This window comes from Phoxinus phoxinus, assembly GCF_949152265.1.
Source record: "Phoxinus phoxinus genome assembly, chromosome: 7".
NCBI lineage: Eukaryota > Metazoa > Chordata > Actinopteri > Cypriniformes > Leuciscidae > Phoxinus > Phoxinus phoxinus.
Genome location: NC_136882.1, coordinates 39,077,014 through 39,098,057, shown reverse-complemented (window position 1 = coordinate 39,098,057; position 21,044 = coordinate 39,077,014). Strand labels below are relative to the sequence as shown.

The 21,044-nt window shown below is 37.4% G+C and overlaps 3 protein-coding genes across 5 annotated transcripts in view; 2 read left to right on the top strand and 1 right to left on the bottom strand.

Moving 5' to 3' along the window:
* The first annotated feature begins 250 nt into the window (after positions 1-250).
* nms (neuromedin S) lies at positions 251-5,528 on the top strand. The gene is made up of 8 exons (XM_079618524.1): positions 251-411; positions 1,220-1,272; positions 1,829-1,882; positions 1,984-2,010; positions 2,100-2,153; positions 3,394-3,459; positions 3,593-3,632; positions 5,465-5,528. The coding sequence occupies exons 1-8, from the start codon at positions 252-254 to the stop codon at positions 5,503-5,505; spliced, it is 495 nt and encodes a 164-aa protein (XP_079474650.1). The 5' UTR covers position 251; the 3' UTR covers positions 5,506-5,528.
* Positions 5,529-8,071: 2,543 nt separating this feature from the next.
* pdcl3 (phosducin-like 3) lies at positions 8,072-16,330 on the bottom strand (the record flags this gene model as incomplete). 3 transcript variants are annotated; one of them, XM_079619668.1, is made up of 7 exons in its annotated part: positions 8,072-8,321; positions 8,369-8,539; positions 10,630-10,838; positions 13,762-13,905; positions 14,244-14,334; positions 15,109-15,226; positions 16,240-16,330. In XM_079619668.1, the coding sequence occupies 6 exons, from the start codon at positions 16,243-16,245 to the stop codon at positions 8,391-8,393; spliced, it is 717 nt and encodes a 238-aa protein (XP_079475794.1). In that variant the 3' UTR covers positions 8,072-8,321; positions 8,369-8,390. The 3 variants fall into 3 exon arrangements, with proteins under 3 accessions (XP_079475794.1, XP_079475793.1, XP_079475795.1); XM_079619667.1 differs by lacking the exon at positions 8,072-8,321 and having other exon boundaries at positions 8,342-8,539; XM_079619669.1 differs by lacking the exons at positions 8,072-8,321; positions 16,240-16,330 and having other exon boundaries at positions 8,342-8,539; positions 15,109-15,232.
* Positions 16,331-18,507: 2,177 nt separating this feature from the next.
* Positions 18,508-21,044, top strand: part of tbc1d8 (TBC1 domain family member 8) — a 47,297-nt gene continuing 44,760 nt past the window's right edge. Inside the window, exon 1 of the mRNA XM_079619657.1 lies at positions 18,508-18,993. Coding sequence (XP_079475783.1) covers positions 18,867-18,993 — 127 coding nt within the window. The 5' untranslated portion in view covers positions 18,508-18,866. The remainder of the gene's footprint in view (positions 18,994-21,044) is intronic.

Genomic DNA, 21,044 nt, shown 5'->3' with positions numbered 1-21,044 from the left:
TACTAATACTAATACTAATACTAATACTAATACTAATACTAATTAAGAGGGTGGAACTGAAGGTAAGCCCACATAATTGAGTGTGGTGTCCCTGTGACGCGTGACTCTCGATCCGTGATTATTTCCACTCTGTGTGTGTGTGTGTGTGTGTGTGACGCGCCCAGGTCGAGAGCGCGCTCTGGTAATGGTGCGCGCGGGGACTCGATCTCGGTGTTGATTGGTCGCCTGCTATGAGAGACTTTACACCCTTTATGAGCATCAGCAGGACTTCAGTTCTCCAGAACCAGAACATCATTCAGGAGGAACTCGACCCAACTCACTCGGATATTAGTATGGGGAGCGCGTGCTATCGGCACTTTTCGGTGTTTTGCTGTTTAGTTTGGTTTATCAGCAGCTTTTACTCAGCTGTTGGTGAGTAACTTCAGCACTTGCATTTCAGTTTACATTAGATTTAGTAAATATTATTATTTAGACAAATGTGTTTTTCACTGTAAAAAACGCATTTCTCTTATTTAATTATTATTAATTATCAGCTTTACGTGGTTTTGCATTTCTAATGTATTTGTTCAGGATTCATGTTGATCATTTGGGAAAAAAAAATCTAAAGGAATCAAATAAGATAAAATTAAATTCATATTTGATTCTCTGCCTATTTTTTTTTTAGAAAGTGCATGGAGTTTCAAAACCACATTTTCTTTTGGGTTTTTGTTTTATCATCATAAATCTTGTATGTTAAACATGGAATAATATTCCATTAGTTAGCGTTAGTTAATGCATTAACTAATATTAATGAGCAATATGTTTATTACAGTATATCTATGTTTGTTAATGTTAGTTAATAAACATAAAACTGTTCATTGTTAGTTCATGTCAGCTAAATAATATCGTTATATTATATAGACACATTAAATAATATTAACAGATACAACTTCTGATTTAAAAAATGTAACTGATATTAATAAATGCTGTGGAAGTATTGTTCTTAGTTTATGGTAACTAATGTAATTAACTAATGTTTTAATATGGTCAAGTGTTACCAAAAACATCTAGATTTTTTTTTTTTTTTTTTTTTTGCATTTTGCTGAAATCCTGTTTTAATAATTCCTATTAAAATCATTTATTGTTTCCAAATTATGATAATAATCCATCAGGATTTTAGAGTGGGATATCTCTGTCTGTTAATCAATGAAACCGATTGTCTTTGTATGTGTGATTGCAGAAGGCTATCCTAGACCACTGACAGATTGTGATGATTATGGAGATTATATTCAGGTATTAATCAATTATTTTATTTTTGGCTTAAGTATTGTCTATCTATCTATCTATCTATCTATCTATCTATCTATCTATCTATCTATCTATCTATCTATCTATCTATCTATCTATCAATCTATCCAAGTGTATGTTCATTTTAAAGGTGCATTGTGTAATATTTAGGAGGATCTGATGACAGAAATGCAATATCATACACACATGTTTTCAGTGGTGTATAAAGACCTTACATAATGAACCGTTATGTTTTTATTACCTTTTGTACACACCGCGGGTCCGCTTGTGTTTCTACGGTGGCCCTAAACGGACAAACGCGTTTCGACACTATGTTGTTCTTCGTGCAAAGAAAACACTGACACAATGATGAACAAGTAACAACAATAATATTCACAATAATGTTTGCAAAGTAAACCTAATTCCTTAATTTATCTTTGTAAAGAAACCTTATTGCCACTCTCTGCATTTGGTTGCAGTTCGCAACCTCACCACTAGATGCCGCTAAAACGTACACACTGTAAGTCATAGCTAATCTTACTGTATATGTCTGTGTTTTTAGGCCTCGGCTTTACTAAGTTCTCTGTGTGGTTTAGAGTGGAGGAACCAGGACCAGGTGAGTGTGTGTGTGTGTGTGTGTGTGTGTGTGTGTGAGTGAGTGAGTTCATCATCATGACCTTTGACCCCGTGTCTGAACTCTCTCTCGTGTTTCTACAGGAGCAGATTCAGAATGTTTTTAAGAGGGTAAGTTCGTTCATACAGAGCAGCTTCTGCTCTCCGTCCTGTTTCTGTTTCTGACGACGTCAAACTGATGTTGTTCTTCTGTTCTTCAGTTCCTGTTTCATTATTCCAAAGCACAGAACTCAGTCGGCGAAGTAGAGAGAGAGGTATCAACATCTCACGTTACTGCGTTCAAACATGCTCTCTATATAATGCACATTCCCTGATAACAGTAGTGGCCAAAAGTAGGAAAATGGACCATTTATTGAAATATTATAAAGATTTTGTAAGCATATTGCGTAGTTGTGCTTGGAGTCGATTGTTTTATTAGTTATAATGACGCAAAAAAAAATACACATGCAAAAACAAGAGAGAACTATGAAAATCTGATTATGTTGTGGTCAATGTTTGCATTATCCTGTCAGCTTTTTGCATAGTAACTGTAGATTGCCAAAAAAATTATATAATTGCATAAGTTTAGTGTTTTGTTCTTCCCTCATATTTAAAATATTTATCACTGTAAAAAGTGATCAGTTGACTTGACTTTAAAAAAATTGAGGAAACCTGTTGCATTAAAATGATTGAGTAAATAAACTTCATGCTTAATGGAAAAAAATAAGTTATGTGGACTTGTCAAGTTCACATAACTTAATTTTTTCAATTAAGCATTATGTTTATTCACTTGATAATTTTAAAGCAATGGGTTAAAAAACTAAAATAACAACAAAAAAAAAAATGAAGTGAACTGAACACTTTTTACGGTGCATTTTGATGGTTTAATAGAATTTGTAGGGTCATTAAAATCACTTTTGGCCGGTACTGTATGTGACCATGGACCACAAAATGGGTCAATATTTTGAAATTGAGATGTATACATAATCTGAAAGTTGAATAATAAGCTTTCCATTGATGTATGGTTTAGGATATGACAATATTTGGCTGAATATTTTGGAATCTGAGGATACAAAAAACTCAAAACATTGAGAAAATCTCCTTTAAAGTTGTGCATTTATGTTCACGATTGTGCTGCATTCACTCACAAAAATACATGTTTTATATATTTACGGTAGGAAATTTACTAAATATCTTCATGGAACATGATCTTAATATCCTAATGATTTTTGGCATAAAAGAAAAATGGTTAATTTTGACCCATACAATGTACACTATTTTGTACACTACAAATGCTGGGTTGTTTTAACCCAATTTTGGGTCAAATATGGACAAACCCACCCAGCCATTGGGTTACATTTTTAAATTGCATTTTTGATCCAACGTTTGGGTTTGTCCATATTTGACCCAAAATTAGGTTAAAACAACCCAGCATCCGTTGGCTATTGCCACAGATATACCCGTGCTGCTCCAGACTGGTCTGATGTGAATATGTTTTCTCCTCGTCTTCCTCAGTCTCATTCGGTTCATCCGCTGATGCGCCTCTCGCCGAAGCTGTCCCTGCGCAGGAAGAAGCAGCAGGTGCGCAGGCAATCTCCCTCCGCTCTCGCCACGGATGATCAACCGTGGCAGTGTGATTATGAAAGCACTGTTTAATATGTGCTTTAATTTCCTGTGTCTTTTTTGAGTAACGTGTGTCTTTCTCTTAGAGAAGCTGAAGAACGTTTGCGGCACTTCTGGGAGAAACACGCGAGGTGTGTGAAGACAAAACCATTGCACAAGTCAGGGTTCTTGCATTTTTGACCAGTTAATTATTATTATTACAGAATAAGAACTTTTAAGGATCATTCAATTTTCTTTATTTTTTTTTTTACAATCGCTAGGACACATCTCTCAATACTTTGGTAATTTTTTTTAAAACTCTTCCAACTTTCAGTTTGACACAGCAGATCAAAATGCACAAAAACTACCAAAAAAATGAATTCATGGCTGAAATTAACTAATACTTCCAGAACACAAGCAAAGTTCGGTAACTCTTATTATAATCATTCTACTAACTATAAGCAACTACATGTCCTGCAGTCAATTATTTTATTCCTTAAAACTCTTCTTTGATCACCAAAATGACATATTTAAACATTTTCCTTGAAAAAAATTATTCAAGTCTTAAAATATCTTGAATGTAACTCGACACCCTTGCCTCATTTAGTATACGCAATTCTATGAATATGCAAATGAGCCCCGCCTCCACTCACTCACTCAGCTCAGAAATCGATCACTCGTTGATCTGATTGGTTACAACTTACAAGATAGTTTGTAAAATCCAGTTTTTAATGTAGTTTATGTGTCTATGTGGTGTTTTTAATCTGCTTTAAGACAAACCATGTGTAAATTCATAAGCCGACAGCATTGCTGAGTATTTTCTGAGTGTTTTCAAGTTAGATTAGTTGCATTTAGTGTTATTCAATTCAGTTCACATTTATTTCTATAGCGCTTTTCACAATACACAATTTCATAGCCAGTCCACATTACAGTTAATAATTTGAGTCTTCAATGCAGCTTATTTCAGTTTATTGCAAAGACATGCAACATTACTAATTTTAATTTAAGTTTTTTAACCAATATATATATTTTTTATTCCAGCTTTATTTCAATTAACAGAAATGTTTTTAAAATCCCCCTGTGTTGAAAATCACTTCATAAGTGGACAGCATTGCTGATTATTTTCTGCTTAAAACTGCAGTGAACCAAAGACAGTCTCAAAAACACGGTTTGAAATCGCTGGTGTTTCTGACGTCACACACTACCTTATAACCAATCAGATCAACGTGTGATCGTCAACCAGTGAGTGAGTGTGTGGAGGCGGGGCTCATTTGCATATTCATAGAACTGCGTATACTAAATGAGGCAAGGGTGTCGAGTTACATTCAAGATATTTTAAGGCAAGAAGAAAAAATATGTAAATGTTTTATCCTTTAAACATGTAATTTTAGTGAACAAAGATGACTTAAGTGATTTAAGACTTTGTCTAACAGTTTTGAAAAGAGTATGTGCAATTTGCAAAATCGGCCTCTTGTTTGTTGTGGTTTTTGTGTCTCAGTAATTTGACAGATGTCATCACTGAATCCATTTTGTGCACATACATACAGTGACAAACGACCCACAGTTAATCTCACACAGACTGATGTTGAAATCACTGTGTGAAGAGTTTAGAAACTGTGACTCAAGTATTGAGAAAGTTGTTTTAGTGATTGTAAAAACTAGGTTTATATCATGTAAACGTGCAAATTGGAGGTACATTGAGTTTTTGTGGCGTTTGAATGAGAAAGGAATTGAATAAAATTTGTGCCAAAACAATGATAAATGATCCACAGTTTAACTCACAGAGAAACCGTGACCCAAGTATTGAGAGATGTGTCCTGGCGTGTTTTTTTGAAGTGTTTGCTGTTATTTACGGGACAACAGAGTGCAGATAGGACGTGACCGAGAGGGAAATGAGACACAGTGCGCATGAGCGACTGTTTAAAGATTTGATTCATTTCCATGTAAATTGGTGTCTTTAACCCCGTGTGTTTCTGCTCCACAGGCGTCCTCTGTTCTTATCTGGGATTCTCTCTGACACCGTAATGCCTACAGTGTGTTAACGCTGCATTATTGTTGCTGTCAAGCTACAACACCACCCCACCAGATTTCATTAAAACCTCTTTTAATAAATGTAACCTCATGCTTGCTGACGGTTTACGTATTATTGTTAAAACACTGAACAAATGAAGCATTTCAGTGTGTGGGAGCAAATCAGAGAGCCTGGGTAATGGCAAAATGCACAAAGGAAATTGATGGGAAATAGCCTGAAATTGTTCATGACATATCCCTAAATATCACAGCTCGTCCTTAAGCTCGGTTTAGAGGGATGTGGGTGAGCACACACACACACACGCGCTACCACACACACACGCGCTACCCCACACACACGCGCTACCACACACGCGCTACCACCCACGCTGCTACCCCACACACACACGCTACCCCACACACACGCGCTACCCCACACACACACGCTACCCCACACACACACACGCTACCCCACACACACTACCCCACACACACACACGCTACCACACACACACGCGCTACCACACACACGATACCACCCACACACACACGATACCACCCACACACACACACGCTACCCCACACACACTACCCCACACACACACACGCTACCACACACACACACGCTACCACACACACACGCGCTACCCCACACACACGCGCTACCACACACGCGCTACCACACACGCGCTACCACACACGCTACCACACACGCTACCACACACACGCTACCACACACACACGCGCTACCACACACACACGCGCTACCCCACACACACGCGCTACCACACACGCGCTACCACCCACGCTGCTACCCCACACACACACGCTACCCCACACACACGCGCTACCCCACACACACACGCTACCCCACACACACACGCTACCCCACACACACACACGCTACCCCACACACACTACCCCACACACACACACGCTACCACACACACACGCTACCACACACACACGCGCTACCACACACACGATACCACCCACACACACACGATACCACCCACACACACACACGCTACCCCACACACACTACCCCACACACACACACGCTACCACACACACACGCGCTACCCCACACACACGCGCTACCACACACGCGCTACCACACACGCTACCACACACACACACGCGCTACCACACACACACGCGCTACCCCACACACACGCGCTACCACACACGCGCTACCACCCACGCTGCTACCCCACACACACACGCTACCCCACACACACGCGCTACCCCACACACACACACGCTACCCCACACACACACGCTACCCCACACACACACACGCTACCCCACACACACTACCCCACACACACACACGCTACCACACACACACGCGCTACCACACACACGATACCACCCACACACACACACGCTACCCCACACACACTACCCCACACACACACACGCTACCACACACACACACGCTACCACACACACACGCGCTACCCCACACACACGCGCTACCACACACGCGCTACCACACACGCGCTACCACACACGCTACCACACACGCTACCACACACACACACACGCTACCACACACACACGCGCTACCCCACACACACTACCCCACACACACACACGCTACCACACACACACACGCTACCACACACACACGCGCTACCCCACACACACGCTACCACACACACGCTACCACACACGCTACCACACACACACACGCGCTACCACACACACACGCGCTACCCCACACACACGCGCTACCACACACGCGCTACCACCCACGCTGCTACCCCACACACACACGCTACCCCACACACACGCGCTACCCCACACACACACGCTACCCCACACACACACGCTACCCCACACACACACACGCTACCCCACACACACTACCCCACACACACACACACGCTACCACACACACACGCGCTACCACACACACGATACCACCCACACACACACGATACCACCCACACACACACACGCTACCCCACACACACTACCCCACACACACACACGCTACCACACACACACGCGCTACCACACACACACGCGCTACCCCACACACACGCGCTACCACACACACACGCGCTACCACACACGCGCTACCACACACGCTACCACACACGCTACCACACACACACACACACGCTACCACACACACACGCGCTACCCCACACACACGCGCTACCACACACGCGCTACCACCCACGCTGCTACCCCACACACACGCGCTACCCCACACACACGCGCTACCCCACACACACACGCTACCCCACACACACACGCTACCCCACACACACACACGCTACCCCACACACACTACCCCACACACACACGCGCTACCACACACACACGCGCTACCACACACACGATACCACCCACACACACACGATACCACCCACACACACACACGCTACCCCACACACACTACCCCACACACACACGCGCTACCACACACACGATACCACCCACACACACACGATACCACCCACACACACACACACACACACACACACACACACACACACACACACACACACACACACACACACCCACCCACCCACCCACACACACACACCCACAGTAAAATGCACTCAAATGAATCAATATGGGTTTTTATATAATAAATGTTGACAAGCATTGAACTGACAGAGGTTGCATTATTAGAAATCCAATATAAAACAAAATGCAAATTTTCGGTGAAAATGACGGCTGGTTTAAAAAGGTTTTTGAGTGCGAGATGTGCAGGAGTCATTCTCTACGGGCAACACCGTTCTAGTCCCGGAGAGCGGAGGTCTTTTTAATATGGCAAATATTAGAGAAAACAGTCTTTTCTGATGTGTTAAGAGTCGCCACAAAACGACTGGATTTTGTGAGACCATAGCAGTCCAACTGTGTGTGTGTGTGTTATAATGTCAGTCCTCGTCTGAGTCCTCATCACCGTTTCTGCGGACCGGCGCCGAGCAGCGAATGGACGTCATCATCTGATCCTGGATCTGTTTCCTGGGGTTTTCCTCCAGGTCGGTCTTCACAGCGCCGGTCTCAGATAAACGCCACTCCAGCTCTGAAACACACACATGCACATCTTTGGTAAGGAAACGTGAAAACCAAAACACAAAAATAGGCGAGGCAAGTTTATTCATATAGCAGATTTCACACACTATGGCAATTCAAAGTGCTTTACACAAAGGAATTTAAATAATCACAAAATAAAAGCAAGGAAAATTAACAGTTATACAATTAATTTACAGAATAAAAAGATGATGCATAGATAAACTCATCTGGCAAAATATGGTGTATCATTTTTCACAACTCCCAGTTTTACTCTTGAGATATTCCTATGATTACACTGTGGACACTGATCGGACACTTTAGATACAAAATAGATACTTTTTATTATATATTTTTGGTGCTGGATAGTCAGATTCAGATTATTTTATTTAATGCCATGTCAGCATTCAAAGCTATTTTCATGGCAAAAATTTAATTACAAAAATACAAATATCATATAAATATAATCTCATTAAATATGTCCTTAAAGGCTTAGTTCACCCAAAAATGAAAATAATGTCATTAATGACTCACCCTCATGTCGTTCATGTCTAGACCTCCGTTCATCTTCGGGACACAGTTTAAGATATTTTAGATTTAGTCCGAGAGCTTTCTGTCCCTCCATTGAAACTGTATATACAGTATACTGTCCATGTCCATAAAGGTAATATAAACATCATCACAGTAGTCCATGTGACATCAGTGGGTTAGTTAGAAGTTTTTGAAGCATCGAAAATACTTTTTGGTCCAAAAATAACACAAAATAAGACTTTATTCAGCATTGTATTCTCTCCCGGGTCTGTTGTCAATCCTTCACAGTTACGCTGATGGCGTAAGACGCTGATGACGTGTTATCTGGTGCGCCCAAGCTTCATTTATAGACTGAGGGAAACGCACGCTGTAAAAGTGTCTCATCCGCGACATGCACATTTACGCACCATTAAAAAAATGATATCCACGCAAACAATGTAGAATAGCTTGAATATAGCGTGCGTCTCCCTCAGACTGTAAACGAAGCTCGGGCGCACCAGATGACACGTCATCAGCGTCTTACGTCAGCAGCGTCACTGCGGAGTCCTGAACGCAGATTCACAACAGACCCGGGAGAGAACACAATGCTGAATAAAGTCTTATTTTGTGTTATTTTTGGACCAAAAAGTATTTTCGATGCTTCAAAAACTTCTAACCAACCCACTGATGTCACATGGACTACTGTGATGATGTTTATATTACCTTTATGGACATGGACAGTATACTGTATATACAGCTTCAATGGAGGGACAGAAAGCTCTCGGACTAAATCTAAAATATCTTAAACTGTGTCCCGAAGATGAACGGAGGTCTTACGGGCTTAGAACGACATGAGGGTGAGTCACTAATGACATTATTTTCATTTTTGGGTGAACTAACCCTTTAAGTGAAGTAACTTCATAAAAGAGCCTTCTGCTTTTATAAAGTCCAGGACAATCCAATAAAATATGTTTGACAGATAAGGGAATTTTACAAAACATGCATAAAGTTGTGTCTTCGCTGGATAGTCAGTATGAACTGTCATGTATGGAAAAGATTTATACTTATACATACATTTTGTTATATTTAATGACAACATGCATAACAAAATTCCTTATCCACAAATGCAAATGATCATCACAAAACCTACTTTTACTCATTTTAGAATAAATAACTAATTGGCATGCAAAATATTCACTTATAAATTAGTTAATTCAATTTATTTATATATATATATATACATACACATTTAATAACAAAATATATCATTTAAATATACAAATAAAAATATTTATATTATAGCTGAATAAATTTATTCATTTAGATTCGGCTAAGCTAAATTAATGAATGTAGGATATGTGAAAAAAGCTATTGTTTGTACAGACAATTCATTTTATGTGATAAACATTTATTTATTTATGATTTAACGCCATATCAGCATCATTGCCTAATAGCAATCAACAGTATTTAAATGTTCTAATAATTATGATTACAATCACTTCTTATGTGATCAACAAATAGCATGTGTGGTTAAGATATAAAGGAGTGAAACGAACACAACCACAGCATTTCGAGCAGGAAGATCCTTCTCACCGTCACACTTCAGGTTCATGCCTCCAAACACCAGCGGGCCGATGAACTGGGCCTTCATCTCTCCCTCGTGGTAGATGAACAGCGTGGGCAGGTTGCGGTCGGGGTAGTTGGGAATGCAGGTGGTGGAAATAGATTTGATGAACTTGGTTTGAGGAAACTTGTGGGCCATAAGTGACAGATGCTGGTTTATCAGCGTGCACAACGGGATCCTGCGGGATAACAGACAGATTTATGAGTCAAGGTACTGTATGACACTTTCATTTAGGCAAGGGAAGCCTTTATATAGTGCACATGATCAGTTAAAGGGGCTGTATGTAGAATTCAGAAACCCGCCACCGGTGGCCGTTCAGTGAACTGCAGCAGCAACTTATATTTGATTCAAGGACCGATAGACTCAAAATATTGTTCGTTCTTTGCTTAGAAGTAAAAAGAAGAAGTTGGACATTGCTTTACTGTTAATGAACATCCAGACGCCGTCCACTTTTAGATGAATATGTAAATATGTGCTGTGGTTTCCTCTCAATAACAAAATAAACGACAAAAATGAGAAAACCGCAGTTCAGAAAGCCTCTGATCATAGAGATGTGGATGTTTGCAGCAGATCTGAGACTCACCGGCATCATGTCGACAGATGAGCTCATTAAAATTACACTTATGATAGTTTGATTATAAAGTATATTTGAGACTATATAGATCTGGCTATAGTTTGAGTGAATCCGTGACATTACAGTTCAGAATGGCTCCTTCTGCATTATCCTGCATTAGTTTCATGTGTCACTGAACATAAGAGAGACTCTTTCAGGAACGAGAGAGTAAACCTCACATGCTTTGATTTTCCCGGCAAAAAACGCCCCGAATCATTCATGTAAACATCAGTCTACAGGCTTTCATAGACAACCTAGGAAGTCGAGGAAGGTCTTGTTTTATACAAGAGATAAAGAGCGATTAATGCATGAAAATTCTTACATATAGCCCCTTTAAGAATAAGAAGAGAAATATACATAAACAAGATACAGTGAATGGGAATTTTTGTGTTTAAATAAAATCCAATGCTTTTAAAATTCCAATCTTTACCACAACGTTTTGCATTATAACTGATAATGCATATATATAAAAATAAATGATAATGCATATATATATATATAATAATGTATAATAATATTATTATATAATAATAATATATATGATAATGAATGCATATGTATAAGAATGCATATGTATAAATAAATGATAATGAATGCATATGTATAAATTAAAATTAATGTACATGTATAAATAAATGCACATGTATAAATTATAATGAATGCACATGTATAAATTAAAATTAATGTACATGTATAAATAAATGCACATGTATAAATTATAATGAATGCACATGTATAAATTAAAATGAATGCATATGTATAAATTAAAATTAATGTACATGTATAAATAAATGCACATGTATAAATAGTGGTGCACGATATATCGGCCGCCGATATAATATCGGCCGATATGGTCATTGTTTTACACATCGGTATCGTTCCGATGTCAAAATAGGGCCGATGTGAACAGGCCGATTATCATTCCTGTGTATTTGACGTGCGTGTGGGGGCGGGGATGTTTGTTTTTGCACGAGCGCATTTCAGCGCTGTGAACAGCGCTCGTGTGTAGGGGCGCGCGCTTTACAGAGGGTGCAACCTTTATCACGTCTCTCGTCAGAGCGAGGGGAATAACTGATACTGTGGGAACAGTTTTTATGTGTAGAGGTGCGTACTTTATAGTGGGCACCCGGCACACGATCAACATTTGTTATATCTCCCGTGCTGGACGGGGCGAGGTTTGAACCCGTGTTTGTGTGTAGGGGCGCGCACTTCATTGCGTTTTTCTGTGACGTCGCGCTGGAATAACAAACACAACGTGTGGCAATGATAATCTCAGGCACTGTTTATGTGCTTTATTTAATGTTAAAAATATAATTTAGTGCTCCCAGCTTTGAGCTGTAAAAGCAACACTGGATAATTCACCTCAGATCTTGAAATTAAACAAATGGAAACAAGAACGTTCAAACTGAAGAAACAAATGTATTATTTGACAAAGATTGTTTAAGTAATTCAGTAGCCTATGTATTTGAATACTGTTTAAATGCTGTAATATTTGTGAATTTGATTATGTAGCTACTTGTCCATTTTTCTTGCGATTGCCGTCAAGATTACTCTCTGGTGCCGTGCACTTGACGCGAGAGCCCATCCACACGCTGTTCTGATTGGCTCTGGGTTTTGATTGATTTGTACGCATCTCATAGTCGCGTCGCGGCTAGAGTGGACAGACTAATTATTTGTCTCTGGATCTTATCGCATCGCGTCTGGTACACACAGGTAAAGGTGCCCAATATCAGTCATTACTGAAAATAAATTACAAAAGTAAAAAAAAAAAGTGCTTTGGAAAATAGCTCTTTATTTGATTATCATAAAAATGTGTTTTCTATACAGAGATATCGACATCGGTAAATATCGGTATCGGCCATAACAGCAATATTAATATCGGTTATCGGTATCGGCCACAATATTCACATCGGTGCATCACTATGTATAAATTATAATGAATGCACATGTATAAATTATAATGAATGCACATGTATAAATTATAATGAATGCACATGTATAAATTATAATGAATGCACATGTATAAATTATAATGAATGCACATGTATAAATTATAATGAATGCACATGTATAAATTATAATGAATGCACATGTATAAATTATAATGAATGCACATGTATAAATTATAATGAATGCACATGTATAAATTATAATGAATGCACATGTATAAATTATAATGAATGCACATGTATAAATTATAATGAATGCACATGTATAAATTATAATGAATGCACATGTATAAATTATAATGAATGCACATGTATAAATTATAATGAATGCACATGTATAAATTATAATGAATGCACATGTATAAATTATAATGAATGCACATGTATAAATTATAATGAATGCACATGTATAAATTATAATGAATGCACATGTATAAATTACAATGAATGCACATGTATAAATTACAATGAATGCATATGTATATAAATAGTACTGTCTGCAAAGTGATTTGAGTGCAGAGGTCGATGTGTAAAATCACCCTGGTTTGTAGAGATGCAGCACCACCCAGATTCCGGCTCCAGCTTCATTCACTTCCTTCACATAATCCTGACCCGAGATCTCATTCAACTCCCCAAACGCGTTCTTTATCTGGTTCGCTTTCCACTCGGCAAGCCTCTTCTGTCTGCCAGAGAGAGAACACGCACAAATAATTACTGATCTTTCATTACCTGAATAGTGTTTGTGCAGCAGCTGTAGAACAACGCAATAGCTCAATAGTCCAGTTTTTAGTCTATAGTTCGTTGTAAATAGCCACCTATTTTTATTTCCATTTTGGGATATCACATAAAATAAAAACGCTGGATGGAAACGCTAAAATGTGCATAAATTCAAAAAATGCTTATTGCACACAATTGAGTTGGATAAACTTTATCAAATATAAATGCAAAAACACTGTTAGAGTGACAAAAACAACAGGCATAGGAGGACTAAAACATAATAGTGGATTTCTTCAATATGTACCTGTACATCTCCATGGCGAGTTCATCCTCATCACTAAACTCATCTTCATTTTCATCCAGCTCCTCTAGAGTCATGCTCTCATAGGTCTTCACTGCAAAAGAACAGAACATGAGCTCACATATTGAATGAATGCCTTTATTATCATTGCACTTACAACGAAATTCTTAAGTGCAACTGCCTTGTAGTAAAATTAAAGGGGGGGGGGGGGGGGGGGGGCAAAAATAATGCCCTTTTTACAAGATGTAAAATAAGTCTCTGATGTCCCCAGAGTGTGTGTGTGAAGTTTTAGCTCAAAATACCCCACAGATATTTTTATATAGCATGTTAAAGTCACTTTTTGAGGGTGAGCAAAAACACACTTTTTTTGTGTCTGTCAAAAGCCAACTATACATTGTATGGGTCAAAATTATCAATTTTTCTTTTATACCAAAAATCATTAGGTTTTTAAGTAAAGATCATGTTCCATGAAGATATTTAGTAAATTTCCTACCGTAAATATATAAAACATGTATTTTTGTGAGTGAATGCAGCACAATCGTGAACATAAATGCACAACTTTAAAGGAGATTTTCTCAAAGTTTAAATTTTTTTGCATCCTGATTTTCAATAGTTGTGTCTCGACCAAATATTGTCCTATCCTAACAAACCACACATCAATGGAAAGATCATTTAGCTTTCAGATGACGTGTAAATCTCAAATAATAATAAAAGTTTTTTTAATTTAGTTTTTTAAAACAAAAAATGTTTTTTTGTGGTCCAGGCTTCAGGATAAACAAAACCGATTATCTGATGACAAGGAGTAAACAAAAAAAACAAGATTTAAACTATAATTGTGTAACGTTACCAGTGTAAAACCTCCTCTTACCAACAGACTGAGGCTGATGAAGCTGCTCGTCCTCTTCCTCCTCCGCCGGCGTCTCTTTAGGAGGCAGAATACCTTTCCTCCTGAGGATGTCATTCCACTCGGTGTCTGCGTTCGGGTCCTGCATTCACAATAAAACACATTCAGAGACGTGATGTTATCGAACACACACTGGAAAAGAGTTCACAGAGCAGTTTACATGACTTCATGCATCATATAATGACTGGTTTTCAATCAATAATGCATTTCAATCATTACACTATTAATCAGTGTCTTCAATAAGTTATTTTGTATTATATAGTTTTGAATACTTAAATTTTTCCATTTCAACCATTTTGTTGATTGTCATTTTGGTTTTATATAGTTTATTCATTTTTATTTCAGATTTAGTTTGTTATTTTAGAACATCAATATAAACAAGACGAAAATTAGAAATGTTGCTTTGTTTTGTATATATAATTTCACTTAACAAAATAGTTTTTATTGGTTTTAGTTAAGTGTAATAACCCTGACCTCAACAGACAGGTTTTTAGCAAGTTTTAGTCAACTAATGATTGATGAAATATGTTAGCGCACAGAAAAACTACAAACGTTTATATTTCTTACAAAAATATCCATGATTTTCACTATTTTACTAGTTTATATGGGCTTTTCAGGCATGGAAATGACATATACATTTATGATATTCCGTGTAGTCGTCAATACCACAGCGAATTTTTTTTATTTTAGATCATTTTCACTCAGAAATTGCTAGTAAATTTCACGAACAGTTAGTAAAGGCACGTAACACTGAATTAAACGTGAAATTATTGAATATAGTAGAACAAATGAAACAGCAATTTCTTAAAACGTACAAATTTTTTGGTTTACAACTTCTAAAACATATTTTACGGTGTGATACCAACCCATGAATAACATATACACAATGTAAACATACAGATCACTTTTTTTCTCAGTTTGTAGGAGTAACTTAGATTAAAGCAGAGTTACTAGTCAACATATCTTTACTAAACTATCGTCACCATCATAACCAGCATCTCCAGAAACTGCTCTAAACCATCAAGAAATCAACGATCATTTCAAGTCCAATATAACGTGAAATAAACAACATATATGATTTATAAACACACAAACCTGCATCTCTCTGCTGTGTGAATCACTCCTCTGCTCTCACAGCGCCGGAAACAGAAGGAGCGCTCCTCATTCTCTTCCGGCCGAACACAAGCTGCATCCGCAACATAAAATATACAAAACATCCTCCTTTTCATCAGTTTTATAAAGAAAAACTAGCTGTTAAATCAAAATAAATACTTTAGCGTCACGATAAAATATATATATTAAAAATGTTTTGCACAAGGCGATTAATGTGCACATTTAATCTCGAGTGGAACAGAAGTGTGAAGGACGATAATCAGGGTTGCACCATTTTCCGTCTTGCTTCTGAATGCCCATATATGGCGTTGTAGTGCAGCGCATAATAGCGTCCAGATAGCGCTGTCAATCAAATCACGTGACAGGCGTGACAGACTCGCATTTACTTTTTGATTGTAAAATAACAGTTTTGTAAGAATTGTACTTTTTAAACGATTGTAGTAAATCAGTTTCGGCCTGATTTAAGTTCCTTTATTTTAGTGCTACTGAAGTAAACCACTCATTTAATCTAATAGGTATTTTGATTATGAAAATCCTGATCATTTATCTCTTGAATATGTGGTAGCTAATTTTATCCCCCAGACTTATACACAATACAAAAGTACCTGGTTTTTGATGCTTGATGAACGTTTATAAAGATGTGATTTAACGGTGCTTTTCTTCTATTTATGTACGCAAATCCATGTTTACTCTACTTTGCTTTTATATTGCTATTGTATCTTCGAGATACGAATATGTTTTCCTTGTTCATGCTTTTAATTTTTAATCTTTCAGTTTGTAAGCTTTAGTGCATCCAAAGAGATTTTACCGTCATCTGTCAAATTCAAGTTGCATTTCAATGTTTGAATAATTTTTTTTAACAAGAATCTTAATTCACACCAATGTTTTATTCAATCATAAAGACACTTCTCTCGTTCCCTCTGTTAATTTGCATATAAATATGATAATAATGTAATTAGAGCTGGGCAACGATTAAAAGCGACTAATCACATCCAAAATAAAAGTTTGTATTTATTTACATAATATATGTGTGTGTTCTGTGTATAATTATATTGTATTTAAATACACACATATGCATGTATATATTTAAGAAATATTTGCATGTTTATACTATATATATATATATATGCATATATAATCATTATCATTTATATTATATATAAATATAAATATTTTCTTAAATATATACATGCGTGTGTATATTTTTATATTGGCTACAAAATAATTATACACAGAACACACACATATATTATGTAAACACAAACTTTCATTTTGGATGTGATTAATCGCGTTTAATGGTTGCCCAGCACTAAATATAATACAATTATTAATAAAAATATACTGAAATAAATAATTATAAGTGCTTAATCGGTCACTGAATTAGACCGCCCATCCCATGAAGGCCCCGCCCATCCCGTGAATGCCCCGCCCCATCTATCTAAAGCCCCGCCCTCAAATACAGGTCAGCAAACCCAAGCGCGCAAATGATTGACAGACAGAGAGTTTTGTAAATTGGAGCGGCTGTTGATCGGTCACTGAATTGACCCTTTTCACATTTCCGGGAAGCGGAAGTCGTCATAGTTGGGTAAACTTCTATAGCGAGGAAACACAACTTTCTAAATGAGGAAAAAAATAGAGTGAGATTGATAACGGAAGAGAGAAAGATGTCAACTTTACCATTACTCCCACCAAAGCCGGTAAAATAAATTTTATTATATAGATTAGTCAGTGGCAAAGAGGTCACATGACGCCAACAGACAGCAGATAAACGTCTAGTAGTGACATCAGTGACATCTAGTAGTGACAATCCACCTGCCACTCAAGTGGCCACGCCCTTAATTATGCACAACAATTAAATTATAATTTAAACGTTATAAAAAATGTCACCCCCCCTCACAAAAAATAGCTGTATAGACCAAAACACTTTTTGCACCAGGCTGTAAAAAATAATAATTCTGCTGTACAGTTGAGCATTTTCATAGATATGGAGCATTTTAAGCCTGTCTCTAGCGGCCAGTCGATGAATTGCAGTTTCAGTCACTTCCGTGTTGGATTCAAGAGAGACAGGCAGGTTGCCACTTGGTTAAAACCAGAGCCGTAAAGATGATGTGGATGTCCATCATATTTAACTGCTCTAAAACCATAGACTGTGTTGTTAAAACGCGTCATCAAGAGTCCAGTTATCGCCCCGCCCCTTTCTCTAAAGCCCCGCCCTCAAATACAGGTCAGCAAACCCGAGCGCGCAAATGATTGACAGGAGAAAAAAGTTTTTCTGATTGGAGCGGTTGTGATTCTAACTTGAAGTCTGTCAGGTAGTAGAGAGATAATATGTTTGTGAAATTAAAGTTAATTATCAGTTAATACAGTCAAAAGCGTCGAGAATTCCTATCAGTCTGCGCACTGATACTAACTGATAAGTATTTTTGTGAGATCTTTATACGTGAGATGAAACTACTTCCCTCGCCGGAACCGCGAGCAGGAAAGGCTGGAAAAAAAAGCGGAAATAAACATTCGCCCTAAAAGAGGAACTGCTGCAGTTATGGGCGGAATATGAGCCTGCGAGTGTGTACTAGAAACAACAACAACACAAGCCGTGTGTGTGAGTGAGGATGTGGATCACTCCTGAAGAAGTTGTGCTGAAAAACGCGCTCAAGCTTTGGGTTACGGACAAATCCAACGGTTATTTCCTCCTGCAGCACCGAAGAGGACACGGAGACACGGGGGGGAAGATCACAGGTGAGTCCCAACATATAGGTGATGATGACAATAACAATAACCATACCGTGTCAGAATATGACTGGCTCGCTTTGGGATCATAATAAACACTCGCTCTAAAAAGGAAAGTTCAGTCTTTTGTCTGACGTTAGATCTGAGGCGACCGTTGCATCCTGGTTTTCCTTTTGTCTCTGCTGGGAGTTTCCTTCCAAGAGAAGAACAACATGGAAAATATCCAAAGAAATATTCAGAACAGTTTCTATGGGAGTCCATTTGCTCCACATAGGGGGGTACATCTCTTACTTATGGCACAAATTATGACATACAATTCATTATTATGATACAACAAGACGAAATTACTCCTATATGCCAAGTCATAATAGCGACTTTTATGTCATAATGGTACAACAAGTCAAAATGATTTATGATATAAACTTAAAAGGATGATATACTACTAATTATGTCATACCGAGGATGAGAAAATCATCGAAATTATGACATAAAACGAAATTATAACAAAAAAAGTTGAAAGTATGACATGCATACCAAGTCAAAATTATGACATTAATTGTCATGATATACGTTTTGCATTAATTTATATAATAAAAAAGTCCAAATGATGATATCATGTAACAAAATGATGACATTGGCATGCTATGATTAATTTTATATTCATTTAGGTCATAATGATATAAAAAGTCAAAATTATGATATAAAGTCAAAACATGCTAATAACTAAGTTATAATTATGAGATTAAAAGGCTGAAATTATGTCATACTAAGAGATAAAAAGTCGAAATTATAAGATAAAGTTGAAATTATTCATTTCTATGTTATAATTTCAGATTTTTATGTCATAAATGGGCGACGATTAATCGCGAATAATCACATCCAAAATAAAAGTTTGTGTTTAAATAATATATGTATGTATACTGTGTATAATTATTTTGTATATATATTATAAAGACACACAAATGCATGTATATATTTAAGAAAAATGTGTTATTTATATATAAAAGATTTATATTTATGTATAATATAAATTATGTATAAATATATACATGCAAATATATATAAACATGAATATGTGTATATTTATATACACAGCACACATACATATATTATTTAAACACAAACTTTTATTTTGGATGTGATTAATCGTTGCGCATCCCTAATTATGTCATAATTTTGACTATTTATGTCAGAATTATGATTTTACAAAAGCATGTAAGTTTGTGTGGCTTTGTGAAAGCTGGAAAAGATGTGGGAAGACAGGGAAGCAAACACATCCAATAAACATTCCCTCTTACACAACAATAGAGATTCATTAATTTCTGCAGTTTTCTTTCTTTCCACTTCGATTCTTGCGCGGTTTTTAAGGTCAAAGTTCGTGCGAGACTTCAGTGAGGACACAGATGACTGGAGCCCAGCGGCGCTGAACAGTGTGCTCTTGCTTTATGGGTCGCTGTTTAGTTTATATGAACCGGTTTTGCAGTTCGCAGAATTACCTCTCGACTTTATGAGGACATAATAAAGATCAAACATCAGCTTGTACTTTCACTTTAATGTGGTAAAAGACCCTTAATAGTGGAAAAAGGTCCTTTAGATTTTTTTTTTATGTTCCTCACACTAAAAAAAATGTCTCTTTTAAGAACTAATCAGTGAAAGGTTCTTTTGGGAAACAAAAATGATGTCAAAAATAGTTTAAACGGAACTTTATTTAGCCAGATGTTGTCGTCAAAAGAGCTTTAATTGTAAGAAATCAGAATTAAAGCATAAATTAGTAAGGACTAAAATACTATCAATGTTTTTACATTTGATTAATTCAGTTTCTGTAGTATTTCTGAATACTAGTGTTAGACCTACCCAAAAACTTTTCTCTTTATTTGTCTTTTATCTTTATTATTTTGTATACATTTTTGCTACTTTTTATAATTTAATTCAAATATTGAAATCAAGCTTCCTTGTGTTGTGTAAACTCTTAACAACAAAATTACCCAATTGTAAAGTGAGAAAACATTTAGTTATATCGTCATAAATACCATTATCGCAAATATTCGTGAAATATCGTG

What these genes read in the sequence shown, in the direction of transcription:
- nms (XM_079618524.1), top strand. Translation starts at nt 252, where the DNA reads ATGAGCATCAGCAGGACTTCAGTTCTCCAGAACCAGAACATCATTCAG. An exon ending in ATTATGGAGATTATATTCAG is followed by an intron (nt 1,273 to 1,828) that starts GTATTAATCAAT and finishes CTGTGTTTTTAG; the next exon opens with GCCTCGGCTTTACTAAGTTC. An exon ending in TTCTGGGAGAAACACGCGAG is followed by an intron (nt 3,633 to 5,464) that starts GTGTGTGAAGAC and finishes TCTGCTCCACAG; the next exon opens with GCGTCCTCTGTTCTTATCTG.